Raw genomic sequence first — 17,419 nt, 5'->3', positions numbered from 1 at the left:
TGGGTAGATGGGTGGGTGTGTAAGTCAGTAGATGGTTGATGGATCATGGATAGATAAATGGTGTGAGTGTGTGTGTGTGTGTGTGTGTGTGTGTATGATGGTTGTATGGATGGTGGATGAATGGATAGTAGATAAAGTGGATCGTAGATGAGCGGTGGATGGGTAGATGGATGATGAATGGGTGGATGGATGATTGCCTCCCCCAAGTCCTTCTATCCTGGTTTCAGTTTGGGAGGTAGCATGTTAGAAACCAGTGGGCCCCTCCTGCTTGCTGGCCCGGTGTTGGTGGTCTCCCATGCGGTCCCCAGTAGCAGAAGAGCGGATCTGTAAGGTCAACAAAGCTATTAACCTGTTTTTCAGATGAGAAACCACGGTGAGTAGAGAAGAAACTCCCTCAGTTGCCTGCCCACCAGCAGACACCATGTTCCTCACTCCAGCCCAGAGCTCCTCTGTCCCTGGGTGCCCCTCTGTGTTGCTGTCCCCTGTAGGGGATGCTGACTCCCCATTGTCTTTCAGGGTTACTGGGAGCAAGAAATCTACTAAGAGGACCAAGTCTATCAATGGCTCCCTGTACATCTTCAGGGGTCGGATCAACACTGAAGTCATGGAAGTAGAGAATGTGGAGGATGGGACAGGTGGGCCCCGCCCCTCTCTGCTAACCCCTCCCTGCCTGCCCTGGTATTCTCTGTGTCACATATAATTTTTCTTGTATTGTTGAATGTAACCTGAAAAAAAGCACTAGGACCTAGTCAAGTAAAGCCCTGGAGATGAGAACTGAGAACAGTGCAACCCACCACCACCACCACCACCACCAAGTGACTTCTGTCTACATTTTTTTTCATTTTATTTTTATTTTATGTGTATGAGTGTTTTGCCTGTCTGCATATCTGTATGTGCCATATGTGTGCAGTGCTCATGGAGGCCAGAGGAGGGCATTGGATCTTCTGGAACTAGAGTTACAGACAGTTGTACTGCCATGTGGGTGCTGGGAGTTGAACCCCAGTTCTCTGGAAGAGCAGCCAGTGCTCTTAACTGCTGAGCCATCTCTCCAGCCCCTCACTGTAGGCATTTTATAATGAAATCCTTTTTTTTTTCCTTGCATAAAATATTTTTACCCTATTGGGTGTGATGGTGCATACCATTAAAGCCAGCACTTGAGAGGCAGAGGCAGGTGGATTTCTGTGAATTTGAGACCAGTCTCGTTTACATAAGTGAGTTCCAGGCCAGCCAGAGATGTATAGTAAGACACTGTCTAAAAACAAAGTATTACCTCCTTAGTTTCCATTGCCAGACATTTTCAAACTCATGTATATTAATGTGGCTTTAGATGCATGTAGCTATGTACATGCTTTTTCGTGCATATAGTAAGGTGGTCATAGTCCCCCGTCTGGGTTCTACATGGCTCTTGTGTTCAGTGTGCTGACCCTGGGATGCATTCTTGCCTCATGTAGCTCTGGGCGGGGCTGCTTCCTGTGGTTGGATAGCGTCTACTGCATGAATAATCCACGGGCAGGCAACAAAGCTCAGGGTAGTTTCGCCATTCACTACTGGGACCAGGGATGCTACATCTCAGGAGATGTTCTGTGAACCTGTCTGGGGAAGGTTCTAAGGTGGTTTTGAGCCATGACATGCCTGCAGGCCCCTCCTTAGATTCAGGGTGTGGTGGGATCCCACATTCCTAAGTACTGTTCTGCTGTCGTGTTTTCAGAGAGGGTTGCTCTCCTGAGCTCTGGGCAAGCATCTCTGCCTTCCGCTGCTACGTTTGTGCCCACATGAGAGGTCACAACACCTGTACAACCATGGTGTTGGAAGGGACTGTGCAGATCTTCTTTGCCCATGAGAGAAGCCAGGGGGAACACTTAGTGGGAGGGACGGTTTAGCTCCCCAAACCTGGGCCTGGTGGTGGTCATCATTTTGTGGCCTGTTGGGAATTGCATAGCTATCTGTGTACTGACCATGTTTGCCTCTTGTCCCTACCAGCTGATTACCACAGCAATGGCTACACTGTCACCAACGGCTGGAAGATCCACAACACGGCCAAGAACAAGTGGTTTGTGTGTATGGCCAAGACTGCAGAGGAGAAGCAGAAGTGGCTGGATGCCTTGATCCGAGAGCGGGAGCAGCGCGAGAGTGGGTGCCTGGGCGGGTCCCGGGCTGCTGGGGAGGGTGATGGGCTTCTTCCAGGGCGAGGACTGTGCCTAGGGCAGAAGAGTTGGAGCTACACATAGCAGGTGTTTTGATGGGTGGGGACCTCTGTGACTATGTTGGGACCTGGTGGGGCCAGTCGGTTGTACCACATTCCCCATGTGGCTTACTGGTCACCCAGAGCATCTGGAAACAGCATGTTCTTTCCCCTGCAGCTAAGATGCTTGCCCAAGCTTGTGTTTGATGGTCCCTGAATGGGAATCTGGGGGGATAGTCCTCAGGGTGCCCATTAGGCATGGTGGAGAGCCCCTCAGGACAGTAACCACGGTGGTTCACAGAAAGACAGCACAGGGTTTGAGGTGCCAGACCAGGGATACGTGGGCTCCAAGCTGTGTCTCTGCCCTGAGCTACTGTCTGGGACTCACCAGGCCGGGAACTTGAGGGTCTGGGTGTGCTTGAGACAAATGACTTCAATGACCTGAGCCTCAGTGGATTCACTCTCCTGCTGCAGAGGATGTGACACTGCCTCCCAAGATGTGGCCATCCTTGCAAATTCCACATGTGTTTCTAACTCCTACCACCTCCTCATTTGACCCAGGATCAAATTGGGCCTCAGTTTCTCCCATGCACATCCTGCTGACCCGAAGTCCTTGCTGTTATATGCATCGTAGACACCTCACATTTGCCATGGTTCCATCACCCCCTGAGCCCATTCCACTTGGCTTCCCAGCCCTTTGCAGCAGTAGACGGGCTTTCCACTCACCCAGTGAGGAATCACACCCTTGCTGCCACCCCTGAACCCCTCATCGCCACTCTCCATTCAGGAGGTCATCATGGTCCTTCAAGCCTGCCCTTTACGTGCACATTCCAGACCACCCAAGTCACTGTCTCCAGTACAGTGTCTTCGCCTGTTTCTAAAGAAAGGGGGGCCTCTAGGTAGCACTTCCCCATCTTAAATATCAAGCCAGGATGTATTAAAATGCCAGGGAGCCAGATAAGCTCCTGGCTTTGGCCTTTGCGTGGGCAAGGGCTCAATGTCTGAAACTGCTCAGGGCTGGGGTGGGGTCGGTACCGGGGCAGGGGCAGGGAGTTGGCCTGACTGGGTGGAGTTGATCGGTACTCTTGTGGTTAGAATCAAGAACTGTGGTTAGCGCTGGGTATATGTCATTAAGAGGTGTGTGTGGTCCAAGGGGGCCTTGTCCTTAGAAGTGAGTGTTGTCTACAGTTCAGCCTCAGGGCTGGGCACACAGGGCTGGGCTCACACTGTGGTCTGTGGTCGTAGCCCCGATCAGGATATGGAACCAAAAGTCTTGGGATAAAATCTTGCTACCACCTATACTATTCTGGTAGCGTAAGTTCCCTGGGCCTCAGCTTTTCCTTTGTAAAATGGAGATAATTGTGGCTTTTTTAGTGAGGAGCATGGGGCATGTGTCCGAGGCCGTGAAACACTTATTTGATGTTGCTTTTGCTGTCTGGGTGGGGTTCCAAGAGAGAACATGAGTAGAGTTAAGGATGGGGCCCTGTGTAGATGGCGTGGAGGGGTGGGTCTGTGTGTGTGCAATGTGGAGGGGTAGGATAAGGCTTTGGAGCTTGACTCTGAATTAAGGTACCACCAGTTATCTTGGGACTTAACCTGGGTCCCTTCCCAGTCCTTCTGAGTAGTCTGGTAGGTATGTGTGACATTGACCAGGGGTCAGGAAGTGCTCTATGGCTATGCTAGAGTGAAGGTAGCAGGCGTGAATGCCAGAACCCCTGACTGCCTCCTGTACCCCCATGGCAATCATGTCCCCATGCAGGCCTGAAGCTGGGCATGGAGCGGGACGCGTACGTCATGATTGCGGAGAAGGGGGAGAAGCTGTACCACATGATGATGAGCAAGAAGGTGAACTTGATCAAAGACCGCCGACGGAAGCTGAGCACTGTGCCCAAGTGCTTCCTTGGCAAGTGAGTGGCTTCTGCATCCCGATCCAGCTGGCCACCTTCCCTTCTCACCCTGCATCTGCTTAGCCCTGCCCTGCCCCACACGCCCTTTTCTTGCCTGGGATCTCCCTGAACAGCCACCTAATGCCCCCCAGGCCTGTGGAGCAGGCTCAGATGAGGGTCGAGGCTGGCAGGGTTCTTCTGCAGGTGTCTGCTGGGTTTGCTCGTGACCCACTGTGTAGTCTGCTTCTTGTAATGAAGTACGTGATGGAAGCTGGGATCTTCCCGACTGCTCGGGCTGGCCGCACTCTGCCCATCTCTGTCTGTTCTGCATGGCTAAGGCAGAGGAGGCTGGGCCTGTGCTTAGAAGATGAGAGAGAGAAATTAGGGAGGGTCTGAGGCAGGCTGGAGCCTGGTGGCTCGCACAGTAAAGAGGAGATTGGAAATAGTGTCGATTGTCCTGGTAAGAAAAGCCTAGATTGGAGACCAAGGTTTGGGGCAGCCATTTAGATGGGCTTGGAGCCAGGAGATCTGCTTTGTGGGCCACCGTGTGCACAGAGGGGTCTGGGCCAGTAGTGTTGGGGAAGGGACAAACAAAGACCTCTATGGACAGTGGTCAGAGAGATGGGTGCCCCTGGGTAGGGGGTAGTTCCCGTAAGCCAGGCTGACATGGGTGGAGACAGTGGAGGGAAGAGCCAGACCGTCGGGAATCTGGTTCTAGATGTATGAAAACACAGAGCCCTGCTCGGTGTCCATTGGAGCCTGTGAGGTAGGAGATAGCCCAGGGTCGGCCCTGAGGCCTGGTGTTGAACAGGCCAGGGGCCGGTTTTGGGAGAACCAGGAGTTTTGAATGGTTCCATCCATTGTCCTTGGAGGTCAGCAGTCTTGGCTCTGCCCCTCTCAGGCTCTGTGGAAAGGAGAGAGCTGGGCCCAGGAGTCTTGTGGGAGCTAGCTTGACAGGTTAGAGAGGCCTCTGGTGGTTTCCATTTCTAATCCCTGGTCCCACTGCAAAGGAGCCTTTTCTCTAGCAGTGCCCCCCACCCCCTTCTTGCTAGCCCAGCCGGATGGGATAACCTGTCTGTGATTAAGGCTTCTGAGACCTGGCTCCTCAGGAAGGATTAGAGGAGATTTCTCTTGCTGCCCATTTGAACCCCAGCCAGCATCGCAGCTCATGTAACCATGGGGCCTGGAGGACCTGACTTCCCATTAAGAGAATATGCTTCTTCAGGCTTGGCTTCCCTCTGCGCCCACCTGGGCTTCCAACACTCCTTCCCCATCAGTGTGCAGCTCCTGAAATCTCCAGGAGCCCTGGTCCCCTCTGTAAGATGAATAGGTGGCTGGGACACAGGTCTCCCCAGCCCTTAATCAGATCTGTCACATTTGGGCATGGCTTTTAATCTCACCATGAGGCAGGTCACTGCCGTTGTCCCCATTTTAAAGGTGAAGAAACCGAGGCATAGAGAGGGAAGCGTTTGTGCAAAGTCACACTGCCCTGTGTGGAGATGGGATCTGTACTCGGGACGGGGTGACTCCAGGGCTGATGTTCTCCCTCACAGGCTCCGTGTTTGGTTCGTTTTAACCTCTCTTCAGCATTTGTTGTTATCTTTCCGTCATTGCTCTCTCTGTGTCTGTCTGCTGCCGCACAGGGACTCCCTGGCTGTGCTGTGTCTGGTGTATCATCAAGACCTTTTAGGTCTGAGCTTCGAGTCAGACGGGGCCATGTCTTACTCCCCTGTCTTCCTGCTGGCTGACTTTGGGCGTGGGGTTAATGTCTCTCGGTCTCAATCAGTGATAATTAAGGAAGCAGAAAGGCTGGAGGACCCAGTGGGACTGCAGCATCCCTGGCATGGTGCTGGCCAGAACACTGGCAGCACATGTGGACCATGTGTGCGTCATGTTACAGGGACAGGTATGAAGAAGCGGCCATTTGTGTCCCACTCAGAAACTAATAGACTTCACATTTCAGTGATAAAATCTGTGTACTGTGAGAAGCACACTGTGTGTGTGTGTGTGTGTGTGTGTGTGTGTGTGTGTGTGTGTGTGTGTGTGTGTGTGTACCTGCCTTGCAGCATCCTCAGATTAGCTGGCGAGACAAAAATTGCTCCCTCCCTCCCTCCCTTTCTGGTCCAGCAAGCAGCAGGGAACTGACATCCTGCCCACAGGGAAATGACAGTCCCTACAGGAATAGGTCAGTAGACAAATGGACAGATTAAAGAAGGAACCCACCAGGCCCGTGAACACCGCAAGGCAGTTGTGGAGTGATGTAAAGGGAGAGTTGTGGAGCTGATTTAGCCAGGGTGGGTAAGGTGGGCCTCTTATGGGAGGTTACATTTTAACCAAGATCTGAGTGACAAGCAAGAGTCAGGCTGGAGACCCGAGGAACAGCAGGCCTGGGTAGGGCATGGCAGATGCAGGAGTCCGGTGGCTTGTGTGAGCTGTGGTACTGGAGTAGCAGGAGTCCTGGGTTGGCAAGGGATGGCATGAGGCCCAGGAGTTAGCAGAGCTACATCTGGTGGCACTGGGTCAGGGGTCAGATTTTAGTTGAGGTGCTCAGGGAGGCTCAGTAGCTGAGAGAAATGAGTTGTGAGGCTCAGGACCACTTGGAACAAGGTGTGCCAGTTAGACAGTTCGGGAAGGTTTCTTGGAAGGCGAAAGCGTTTGCTGCCACCCTCGGCAGTAGTTAGATGCCATGTTAGTGACATCTACACATGGGGAGTTTCGGGGTGGGAGGCTTTACTGGAGCAGCTCTGTGTGCACAGCTGCATGCAACAGGGACCAAACTGGGTACTGTGGCACACACCTGCAACCCTGGCCCTCGTGAGGCTGAGGTTCAAGCAGTGAGCAAGGCAGGCCTGGGTGCCATAGCAAGATCTGTCTCAGAAACTAACCAACCAACCCCAGAAGATCCAGAAAGTCTTGTCAGGGACTGGGGGACGGCTCAGTGGTAAGATGCTCGCTGGGCAGGCATGGGGACCTGAGCTCAGATACCCAGCACCCCTATAAAAATCTGTGGTCCCCGTGCTGGGGAGGCGGGTGGAGACAGGTGGAATCCATGGGGCTTGCTGACAAGCTAGTGTAGCAGCAATGAGGACCCTGTCTCAAAAAATAGAGAATGATAGAGGAAGATACCCCAATGTTGACCTTTGACCGCCACACATACACGCACACACAGGGCTTGAACAGGCATCACTGTGGACATTGGCAGGCACTTTGTGCATGGGGCTCACAGATGTGCATATGAACCCCAGGTTCTAGGCACTGGAGATCTTGGCCCATGCAGGAGACAGGCAAAAAGATGTTTGGTTTTGGGGAGTATGTGGCACATGGGGCCTCTGGTCAGGTGCTCTCAAAAGAATGGCAGAGATGTGCCCAGGTGTCCTCTGTGCCCAGTCTTGGCCTTGACCTGTTCCAGGCTGAACAATGTCTCCTGGGCAGGAAGGAGGGGGAATGGAAGCAGCCTCACTGTCTGTGGCCTCCACCCTCAATCTCAGTCCCCTTACCCTGGTGGGGACCCACCTTGTCTCGGTGCCTCCCACTGCTGAGGGAATGTCTCTCTGGAAGCCTGGGCCTGTTGCCTTTCATAACCCACCCTGGAGCTACTGTCAGATCCCAGCTCCCTACCCCTACCTGTCACTCAGAGCTGGTGTGCACTCTGCTGTCCAGGTCAGCACACCCCTCCACCCCTGAGACCCTGCTGGCCCAGCGCCAGTGGAAGCCTGGGGACAGGGTTCAGAAAATACCGGATTAGATAACAGCCTTTAACACCTGGGAGCTTCATAGGAAATACCGAGTCCCCCCTTTCTTGGAGAGTTGGACCCACAGGGTTTTGGGGGGCCCTTTGAGCAATAGCTCAGCTTTGACTGGCTTGGCACAGTTCCCACCTGGCCAGCATCCCATCCCCCCTCCCTCGTTCAGAGTTCGAGGTTCCTGCGGAAGAAGAGATTACCTTTAATCTCCTTACCCCCTGGGTCTCAGCTTAAAGTTTCATAGGATTAAAAAGTCCACCCACTAATTCCAGATGTCCCTAAGCAAAGCAGTTGTCAGCTGCATCCTGTTGAGCTGTGTCCAGCTGCGTCTTGTTCCCAGATAGGGAAAGCTTTGCTTCAGTTTTGCCCAGTAAACTAAGATCCAGCTTGGTTTCCTAAAGGATAGACCCAGTCACCAATCACTTGCTCTCCTCTGTCCTCCATCTGTCTTCTGCCCCCCACAGCCACTTTGGGATACTTCCTGTCCCCACTCTGGCTACAGGGCTGTTGATCCCTGTTAGAGGTGGCCCTGGATAGGACAGCTAGTGAGCAGCCTTGCCCTGAGTCTCCGGCCTCCAGCCTCTGAGAGGGCACGCCAACATCTGTTTGCCTTCTGGAGTTGCTGCTGCCAGTTCTTGCCTTACCCCAAGAGTTGAGACTTTGAGAGCAGAATCAGTGGCGGGGTTGGGGGGTGGGTTAGGGAGGTGTCGTGTAGGGGAACACAGAACCTGGAAAGTTCCCACTGAGGGTACCAGAAATGTACCTATTTCTTTCCCACCTCCACCTCCCTGGGTGTCCTGTGGGCTTCCTGAATGCTTCACAAGGTTGCTACCTCCATTAAGGGCAGGTCCTTCCTCTGCCAGCACTGAAAGCTAAAAATAGTGCCCCCTGCTGTAACCGGAGGTGGGACAGCTGGTTTCCATAAAGAGGGGGCTGGGCAGTGCTGCCCACACTCATGGGCACTGCCTGCTCCAGGCTCACCCTCTTCCGCTGACTCCAGTGGGCTGAAATCTGTGCTGAGCCCTGAGCTGTCACCTGGAGCCAGAAAAGCTACCTGTCTCCCCTGTGCCCCCAACCTTCCTGCCGACCCTGGAACATACCTTCTTGCTCATTCCTCATTTGTTGAGTAGAGGACTCTTAAGTCCCAGAGTATATCAGGGAAAGAGCCATGAGTAAGATCAATCTCCATCATCCAGGGGTTGCACTCTGGGTATCTGTGTGGGCAGGGAGGGGGCTGATAAACACATGCATAAATTTGTAAAGTCATTGCTACAGAGAGTACTTGGTACAGAAAGGGGGGGCCGTCAGGGTGGGCGGGCTGCTGGGCAGGGCCTGTGGGTGGTACGGGAAGAAGAGCCGGGGAAGGGCATTTCTGGGTAGATGAACAGCAATTACAAGAGCCCTGAGGCATGGTGGAGTCTAGAATTTTTTTAAAGAAGGGAACAGGGGTGAGTGGGCACAGAGGATAGGGGTCCAGGAGAAGGCTGGTCTAGGGATGATGTTCTGGGTGTGGAGTTGGGCGTGGCTGATGGAGGCACACATATCTGGGCAGGTGTGTGGGACAGTTGAGGCAGAGTTGAATTTCCTTCTGAGTAAGGGGGAAACTCCTGGGGCATTGTGAGGACAGAGAGCATGTGATTTGAGCCACCTGTCCAGTGAGCTTTCTGGGCTTGGCATTGCCTCCTGCTTATTTTATGTTTCATCTACATACTACATGCATACATACATGCACATCCAGTATCCACTCACTCCCCATCTAGCCACACCCTCCTCCAGCTATCCATGTGTACTTCTACCATCCACCCAGCATTTCCTGTCCCCCCAGCCCTGCCCCCCACTCCATATCTACTCATCCATCCAGCATTGATCTCTGATGGTTCATCCATCTGTCCATTCTTGTCATTTGCCTACACACCACATGGTCTGGTGTATATCCACTGGCTTATGCCTCCATCCACAAATCCACTGTGGGGTTGTCTGTCTGCCCACTCATGTACTTCCCTCCGCCCATTCATCATCCATCCTCTATCTGTCCATCACTCATTCACCCACCGACTTATCCATCCACCCACACCCATCCATCCATGTACTTACTCATCATCTGTCCATCCATCCATCCATTACCTACCCACCTTCCACTTACCTGTCATTTCTTCATCCACTTGTCCATGATCTACACATCACCCATTCATCTGTCATCCATCCATCCATCCACCCATCTGCCCACCCACCCACCCACCTACCTATCCATTCACCAATTCATAAGCTGCCTGATCTATCTTCCATGCACCCATCCATCTGTTCATCTACTCACCTACCCACGTAAACATCTATCCGACATTTATTCATCTACCAACCATCAACCATCCATCCATCCTTTGACTCTGCCATCTATACATCTCCCTGCCCACTAGCCCATCATTCACCCATCCACCCACCCATTATATCTATCAATCATTCATTCACACATCTATTCCTCTACCATTCCTACATCTACCAAGCATCCACCATCCATTTGACCATGCACCTATCCACTCATCCGTTCATGTGCCTGCCACCCATCCATTCATCCACCCCCCGCCCCCCTCCATTCCCGGTGGATGAGGCAGACCTGTGTGTGACTGGTCTTAGCCACCTGAAAAGGCACAAGCTTTTCCACCGTCTCTTGGGCCCTGGCTCCTGGTTTTGTGTGCCCATTGATCTTGAAGATCTGCTTGCCATTCTCGGGGTGGATGGGGCTGGGCCAGCTTGGTTCTGGTTCCAGGGCTGGGGACCATCTCATCACATCTTCTGTTCCTGGCAGCGAGTTTGTCGCGTGGCTCCTGGAAATCGGCGAGATCAGCAAGACAGAGGAAGGGATCAACTTGGGCCAGGCCCTGTTGGAGAATGGTATCATTCACCATGGTGAGTGGAGGAGGTGTGGCATGCTGGCTGGACGCCCCCAGAAGTCTGCTCCCACACTTCCAAGCTGCTGACCCAGGGCCGTGGCTACCTCATAACACTTCTCCGGGGTGGCGGAATGCGTATTCACTCGGCACCAGCAAGTGAGGATGCCTCAGAAAACAGCTGGCCCGGGAGTAGAACTTTCTCTTTGCCCTGGAGAGAGCGAGCCCTCTGTTTAGGTGTTAGTTATTTTGCAGTGTCTGTCGCTTGTCCTTTGCAGCAGACGCTGCTTGCACACCCGTGAGTGGGGCAGGTGAAGAGTCCCGTCCTCACCGAGCTGACCTTGTGCTTGCGGGGGAGACGAAGATGGTAGTGGAGGGTGTCAGTGAGGCGTGATTGGTGCTGGGAGAGCACAGTGGCGGTTGGTGTGGTAGGGAGTCAGTTCAGAACAGGAGCTTGGGGAGGCCTCCCCTAGAAGTGAGGGAGGCAGGTGGGCTTTATAGCTCCAGGCAGGGGGACGACCAAGGCCAAGTACCCAGGGGGATGCTAAGTGATCTACAGGGAACAGCATGGAAGGCTGCCTCCTGCGTGGACAGGGCCATGTTAGGAAGTGAGAGAGACTGGACCGTGAAGTCTGAAAGCTCATGGGGGTCACTATAGAAGTGACTCGGGCCGTGTTTGATGCTGTGGAGGATGGTCCTACCACACTAAGCCCTGGCCCAGCCCTGTGGGCCACTGAGTCAGTCAGCCAAGAGCCACTGAGTGTCCAGGTGGGAGGAAAGAGTCTCTGTTCTTAGAGTATCGGCCTTTTGGCTGCACACAGAATCTGCTTCTGGGTCTAAGTCCCCAGCAGAATCGGAAGGTAGCTATCAAGATCCCAGCAGTGTGGTCTCTACCCTGGAGTGCTGGGTTCCCATTCAAAGGACCGGCCCAATCAGAGGTGCCCACAGGTCTCTGCCGGGCCTGCCCAGGCCATGTGTCAAATGTCCCTCCATGTACTGGGGACCCAGGGGTGGAGGCAGAGGGTCTTCCCAGCCTCACCAGTCCTCGGGTCCTTCCAGTCTCCGACAAGCACCAGTTCAAGAATGAGCAGGTGATGTATCGCTTCCGCTACGATGACGGCACCTACAAGGCCCGCAGTGAGCTGGAGGACATCATGTCCAAGGTAGGACATCCTCCTTCAACCTGTGGCCCCGATCCAGCTGGAGGTCCCTGCAGAACAGGCCCGTGTCCCTGCAGCCTGCCGCTGCCCACCCTCCTCCTCCCAGCAGTCCAGAGGATGTGGCTGACTCAGACCTTGCTCTTGCTCACAGGGCGTGAGACTCTACTGCCGTCTGCATAGCCTCTACGCCCCCGTGATCAAGTAAGTCCCCGTGGTATCCCTCCTGACGGCGGCCGCCCGCGTGGCCCCACCGGTACCCTGACCTCTCTGAGCCTCAGTCTCCTCCCTCAGACAGGGTTAATCACTGACCTCCTCTGTCGAGCCGTCAGGATGGAGTGAGTGCATCTGTGGGAAGTATTGTAGCAGTAGTTAGTGTCAGGATAGGCAGGCCGACATTGGAGCTACCTGCTGGTTCCCAGCTGTGTGACCTTGGATGGTTGCTCAACCACTCTGTGCCTCACCATTTCTGTCTGAGGCAGGACATGAAGTGCCAGGCACCTCAGGGCCTTTGCGCTTGCTGCTGCTGAGGGACGCTCTCTCCTGCATATCCTTAGCTCTCACTTCCCCCCAGAGCCTCCCTCTCAGGTGGGCTTTCCCTGGCCGCCTTTACATTTTATTTCTTGGGACGGGACCGAGGAAGGGACAGAAGTGTGGGACAAGTGTTCCACCACCCAGTTCCATCTCGAGCCTGCCCTGGCCCCCTCCCTAGTGTCCTACCCAGGAGCTCGCCACACTTCTGTCAGAGCTGCGCTTTCTGGTGCCCTGTGTCTATAATGTCTGTCTGTCTCTCTCCCTCTCTCCCTCCTTCCCTCTCCCTCCCCCTCTCTTTGAAACGGGGTCCCTCTGTGTAGCCCTGGCTGTCCTGGAACCCACTTTGTAGACCAGGCTGGCCTCGAATTCATAGAAATTCACCCTCTACCTCCCAAGTGCTGGGATTAAAGGTGTGCGCCACCACCGCCTAGCAGATTTTTTTTTTTTTGAACTTTGATTTTGATTTTATTGACTCTTGAGTCTGAATTCAAATGGCTATATGGCAGGGCATTGGCCTTGAGTGGAGCAGCCAGCCCTGCACCAGTGTTTGCTGAGTGAGTGTTTCTATTCGAGTCAAATGGGCCTCGCAGCAGCTGGAAGTGAAAGGGTTAAAGTCATGGGAAGTATGCTCCTAGGCTCCTGGCAGCAAAAATGAGTGGGTCCGTCTCTGTTGTGAAGTTTGTGGTTATGAGTGGAGAGACAAGGACAGGATGACATGACTGTTGTCCGAGGGACCTCATCCAGCCTGTTCGTGGTCTGTGACGTCAGGCCCTGGGAACGCTTCACCCACAGACCCTGCTCCTCACTCACCCCCATTTGCTGCTCTGTGCCAGTCCTAGGAGGTAGGGGCAGAGGGGGCCAGCCTCCTCCTGGGTCCCTGTGGCCTCTGCCTGTTGGTTCCCTCCTGGTTTTCCCTGGGCCTTCCAGCCTGCTGGCCTGACTTCCTTTTTCTCTTTTAGATAGTGGTGGGGATTTACTTAGAGACTTTGTTTAGGCTCACAACTGACCATGCCTAATCCTGAACATACTTCAGCGGTTCCACCCAGGGCTGTAGAACTTCCGTATTCGTCAGCTTAGGGCTGAGATTGTGGCGGTTTGGCTCTTCAGGTCCCATGACCCCAAAGGCTCGCAAGGTGGAGTTCACACTTCACCTGGATACCCCTGCACACTCCGGGCTTGGGCTCTGCTCTGTGCTTAGAGCCCCCTGCAGCTTAGCATCGCATCTTTGAACGCTTGTGTGTTGGCACCGAAACAAGGCAGAGGAACAGAGGGCCTTGCTCACCCCTCCTTAGAGGTTCCTCAGCCGTGGACGGACATTTGTCCTGGAGAGGTCCTTGCTGTGGAAGCATGCGGCCTTGTAGGATGCTCGTGGTCCCCAGTGTGGCACTCCACCCCAGGATGAACCTCTGCATGCAGGCAAGGCTGCCTCAAGAGGCATGGCTGCACAGAGAGGTCCCTTGCGCTGGAGAGTGTCTGCAGCCCATGGCCTCCTCTTCAGCCTCTGGTGGGGCCACTGGCCTCTTCCCCATGTCTGTTGAGGATCGTCTAACTGGAACAGGCTCCAGAAACCAACACGCTACCCCCGACCCCCGATACTGCCATTCATTGTCCAACGCGCCCCGCCCCCATGCTGCCTTTCAGTATCCATCGTGCCCCTCCCCCACAGTGCTGCCACTCATTGTCCACCTTTTTACCAGGGACCGTGACTACCACCTGAAGACCTACAAGTCTGTGGTCCCTGGGAGCAAGTTGGTGGACTGGCTGTTGGCACAGGTGAGCATGTGTGGCCCCAGACTCTGTGGCTTGGGCTTAGCCATGTCGCTGGGGACCTCAGCAGAGCTGGGAGCAGACCCGGCTCCTTTCTGCTCTCTGTGTCTACAGTGTGACCACACAGGGGGCCTCACAGAAAGGGAACCTGTAGTTGCTGCCCATGGGCAGCGGCTTCCTTTCGTGTGGTGTGGCATCCTTAGGTGTTCCTGGTGCTCGGTGATGCTGTTTTCGCCCAGCCTTCTACCTTTCTGCCGTTCGGCTCTGTAATCTTCTGATTGGTTGCTTCGTAGTCACACAGTGGCAGCCACAGCTCCTTCTGAAGTTCCTATTCCTGGTCCCTGTAACTGGCCTCACAGCCACTGGAAAAGCAATCAGGTCCCTTTGGCTGGGAGTACCCTCCTCCACCCTTGACAAGGAGGGCCAGGCCTGGTTGGCTAGGTGTCTGGCAGCCTTTCCCCTCTGTGTACCGTCACAGTAGTGTGTACGGCTGGCTGCCTGTGTGTCTGGAGCCTTTGAGCCTGGCCCCTAGCTATCGAGGTGCCCCTGATCCAGTCAGCAGCTGTGACTGAGCCTGCCTGCCCTACCCCCATCCCGAGGTCCTAGCCTCTCTCTACCTAGTTAGCCGTGAGATTTTTGAGTCTGTTGTGGTGGAATAAACCTGTCCTCCAAGCATTTGGGAGGCTGAAGCCAGGGGTGTGTGGGGGTGTGTGGGGGTGTGTGTGTGTGGGGGGGGTGATTCTAGATTTAAAGCTTGCCTGAGCTGCAGGCAACACAAGCATGCTGGTTTGGGGTGTGGAGGAGGTGGGGACCTGCAGCCAGGCCGCTAAGGGCAGGCACCAGGAGTCAGATCCCTGCTCCCCATCCTTGGAGATCACCAGGTGTCCCTAGTTCTGCTGACATGTTGTAAAGACAGAAAACCTACTGCAAAGTGACTGTCAGAAGCCACATATCTACAAGTGTGCAACCAGGTGGTTTTGGGGGACAGTTGGTAGTCTAAGTGGCGTCCACATGGGTCAGACTCCTGCCCATCATGCCGCCATCCTCACTCAGATCAGGCCATCTCATCCTCATGTGGCTTTGTCCCTGGTGGGAGGGGCAGTGGTATCCTCTTCCTAGAGGTTTGCAGAAGCCCCTGCAGGCTTTTCCAGGCTCCGTAGACTTCATTCCTAACACCAGGGACATGTCTGCAGGCGCACAGGGACAGAGCAGATCGGGATTTGTGTCTCTCCTAGAGCAGCACACTAAGGCACCATGAGGTCTTTGGGAACCACACTCTGTGTCTTTCTGCTCTGTCAACATTCTGTGCTTTACCTTGAGGTCACATTGTGATCTAGAACGGTGGCAGAAGCACCCGCCCTCACACCTCTGCTGCAGGCAGAGTCAGGAAGAAAGGGACAGTCTGTGGGCACAGGAGGCAGCCCACGTTGCCCTCACTGGAGGATGTTTTTTGTGTCTCATTGTCCACCTTACCTGCTTGGGTTGTTGTAGAATGGGGGCGAGAGTTTCCTTACTAGGGAGGGATCAGGAAAGGGCTGTTGCTAGGCAACCAGAAGCATCTAACAGAGTAACTCCCTTGTTAGGAGTTTATTAGTAGTTCCAAGCATGTTTGGCCACCTTGATACTCAGTATGAGAAATCTCTGCCCTCATGCAGTCTGCGTCTCTCGGGTGGCAGCCTGTCATGGGTTGCACTTAGCTGATTCAGTGCTGACTCCCCTCATCGCATCCCCTTCTGTTCCATTTCAGGGGGACTGCCAGACACGGGAGGAGGCGGTGGCGCTCGGCGTGGGCCTGTGCAACAATGGTTTCATGCACCATGGTAAGTGCGGGGCCCAGAACTTTGCTTAGAGCCTGGAGAGCCAGCTTTTTGTGTGTGGTTTCTCAGCATGGAATGCTTGTGCTTTGGCCCCCCCTGCCCCCAGGTGGCATGGTGTCCCCCCACATGCCTCCCATCACTGTTGCTGGCCCCTCTTGGAGGAACTGTGTTCTCCCTTCTAGTCTCTGTCTCCTCCTCAGTGGGTGGCCCGGCATGGTGCCGGGTTGTGGCATGGAGGGGCTCAGGGTCTGACATACATGCACATGTGCACCCCTTGTGTGTCAGACAGACTCAACATGTGTCGTGCGTGTTGATGAGCAAGTGCTGTGGTGGGATGCTCTCGCTTGGACGCAGATACAGGCTGCAGAAGTGTGAGCTGGTGGCAGCAGACTGGTCCTGGAGGCCTCAGGTCATCTCTCTGCCCAGGTGCTTTGCTCTAACTCAGAGTTAGTGAACTTGCTCTGCAAAGGGCCAGGCAGGAGACACTGAAGCAGCTGCCACAACACTGGAGCGAAAGGAGTGTGACTGGGTGCCAATAAAACTGTATTTAGGAAAATAGGCTGGGGCCGCAGCATTTGAAGCCTGTGGCCCAGCTCTAGGCTCACCTTAGCTGACTCCCCTTAGGCTTAGCTTCCCTGTGGCCTCAATGTCTTTGGTTTCTCCAGGAGCCTTGCTGTCTCATCCCCTCTCCTGCCCATTGCCTCAGTTGAAGGGGCCAGGCCTGGCCACCCATTGGGCCTGTTTCCTTCCCAGAAGCCGTTTGTGCCCTCCAATGGCACTGGCCCTGCCGCCTGCCCTCTGCAGGAGGCTCTCATTTGTGGGTGAGGATAATTGTGGTCCACCCAGCCTTGTTCCCGGAAGGCAGCTGTCTGGGGATACTCTACCAGGAGGGGCACTTGGGCACTTGATGCCCTCAGGGCCCGTCAGGGAGGGAAATTGCAGGCTCTGCAGCTCCCCCGCACCCTGCCATGAACTTAAGTATTTTCCTGCTAAAATAGGAAAGGGCCAAAAGTTGGGGTGTGACTGTGGCAAAGGGCAGGGTTAGCACAGAATGGAGGAGGGGACAGTACCTCCTGCCACGTCTGACTGAGCCTCAGAGCCGTGGGAGTCTTCAGGGAGGGACTCAACAGACAGGGAAAGGGAGGCTCACTGTTGCAGCCTTGGAGCCCTCCTAGGGACTTGGTCGTCTCATTCTGCTAGAGGAGAAACCGCAGTGCAAACAGGTGAAAGGATTAGATGGAGGGATTTGAACCCAGGTCTGTGGGCAGCTCTCAAAGCTGGGAGAGGGGAGCGGGGCCTCACCTGGCTGTGCTGGTGACTCAGAAGTCTTACCGTGTGTGCCGGGACTCCACTGCTCAGACACAGGCTCTCTAACTCTTCCTCGGGCTCTGGAATCTTCTAACCCCATGTTTACAATGGAGGCTAAATAAGCAGGCTGCTTGGAGCCT

At 54.4% G+C, this 17,419-nt stretch overlaps 1 protein-coding gene across 1 annotated transcript in view; it reads left to right on the top strand.

Moving 5' to 3' along the window:
- Prex1 (phosphatidylinositol-3,4,5-trisphosphate dependent Rac exchange factor 1) overlaps positions 1-17,419 on the top strand; it is a 155,481-nt gene that overhangs the window by 107,674 nt on the left and 30,388 nt on the right. The window contains exons 8-15 of the mRNA XM_052726692.1: positions 517-635; positions 1,981-2,130; positions 3,942-4,089; positions 10,615-10,715; positions 11,756-11,859; positions 12,008-12,057; positions 14,085-14,160; positions 15,902-15,974. Coding sequence (XP_052582652.1) covers positions 517-635; positions 1,981-2,130; positions 3,942-4,089; positions 10,615-10,715; positions 11,756-11,859; positions 12,008-12,057; positions 14,085-14,160; positions 15,902-15,974 — 821 coding nt within the window. The remainder of the gene's footprint in view (positions 1-516; positions 636-1,980; positions 2,131-3,941; positions 4,090-10,614; positions 10,716-11,755; positions 11,860-12,007; positions 12,058-14,084; positions 14,161-15,901; positions 15,975-17,419) is intronic.

Source organism: Peromyscus californicus, unplaced genomic scaffold (genome assembly GCF_007827085.1).
Source record: "Peromyscus californicus insignis strain IS unplaced genomic scaffold, ASM782708v3 Scaffold_7__1_contigs__length_154581171, whole genome shotgun sequence".
Taxonomy (NCBI): Eukaryota; Metazoa; Chordata; class Mammalia; order Rodentia; family Cricetidae; genus Peromyscus; species Peromyscus californicus.
Note: the sequence above shows the minus strand (reverse complement) of the source record. Positions and strands in the feature narration are given on the sequence as shown.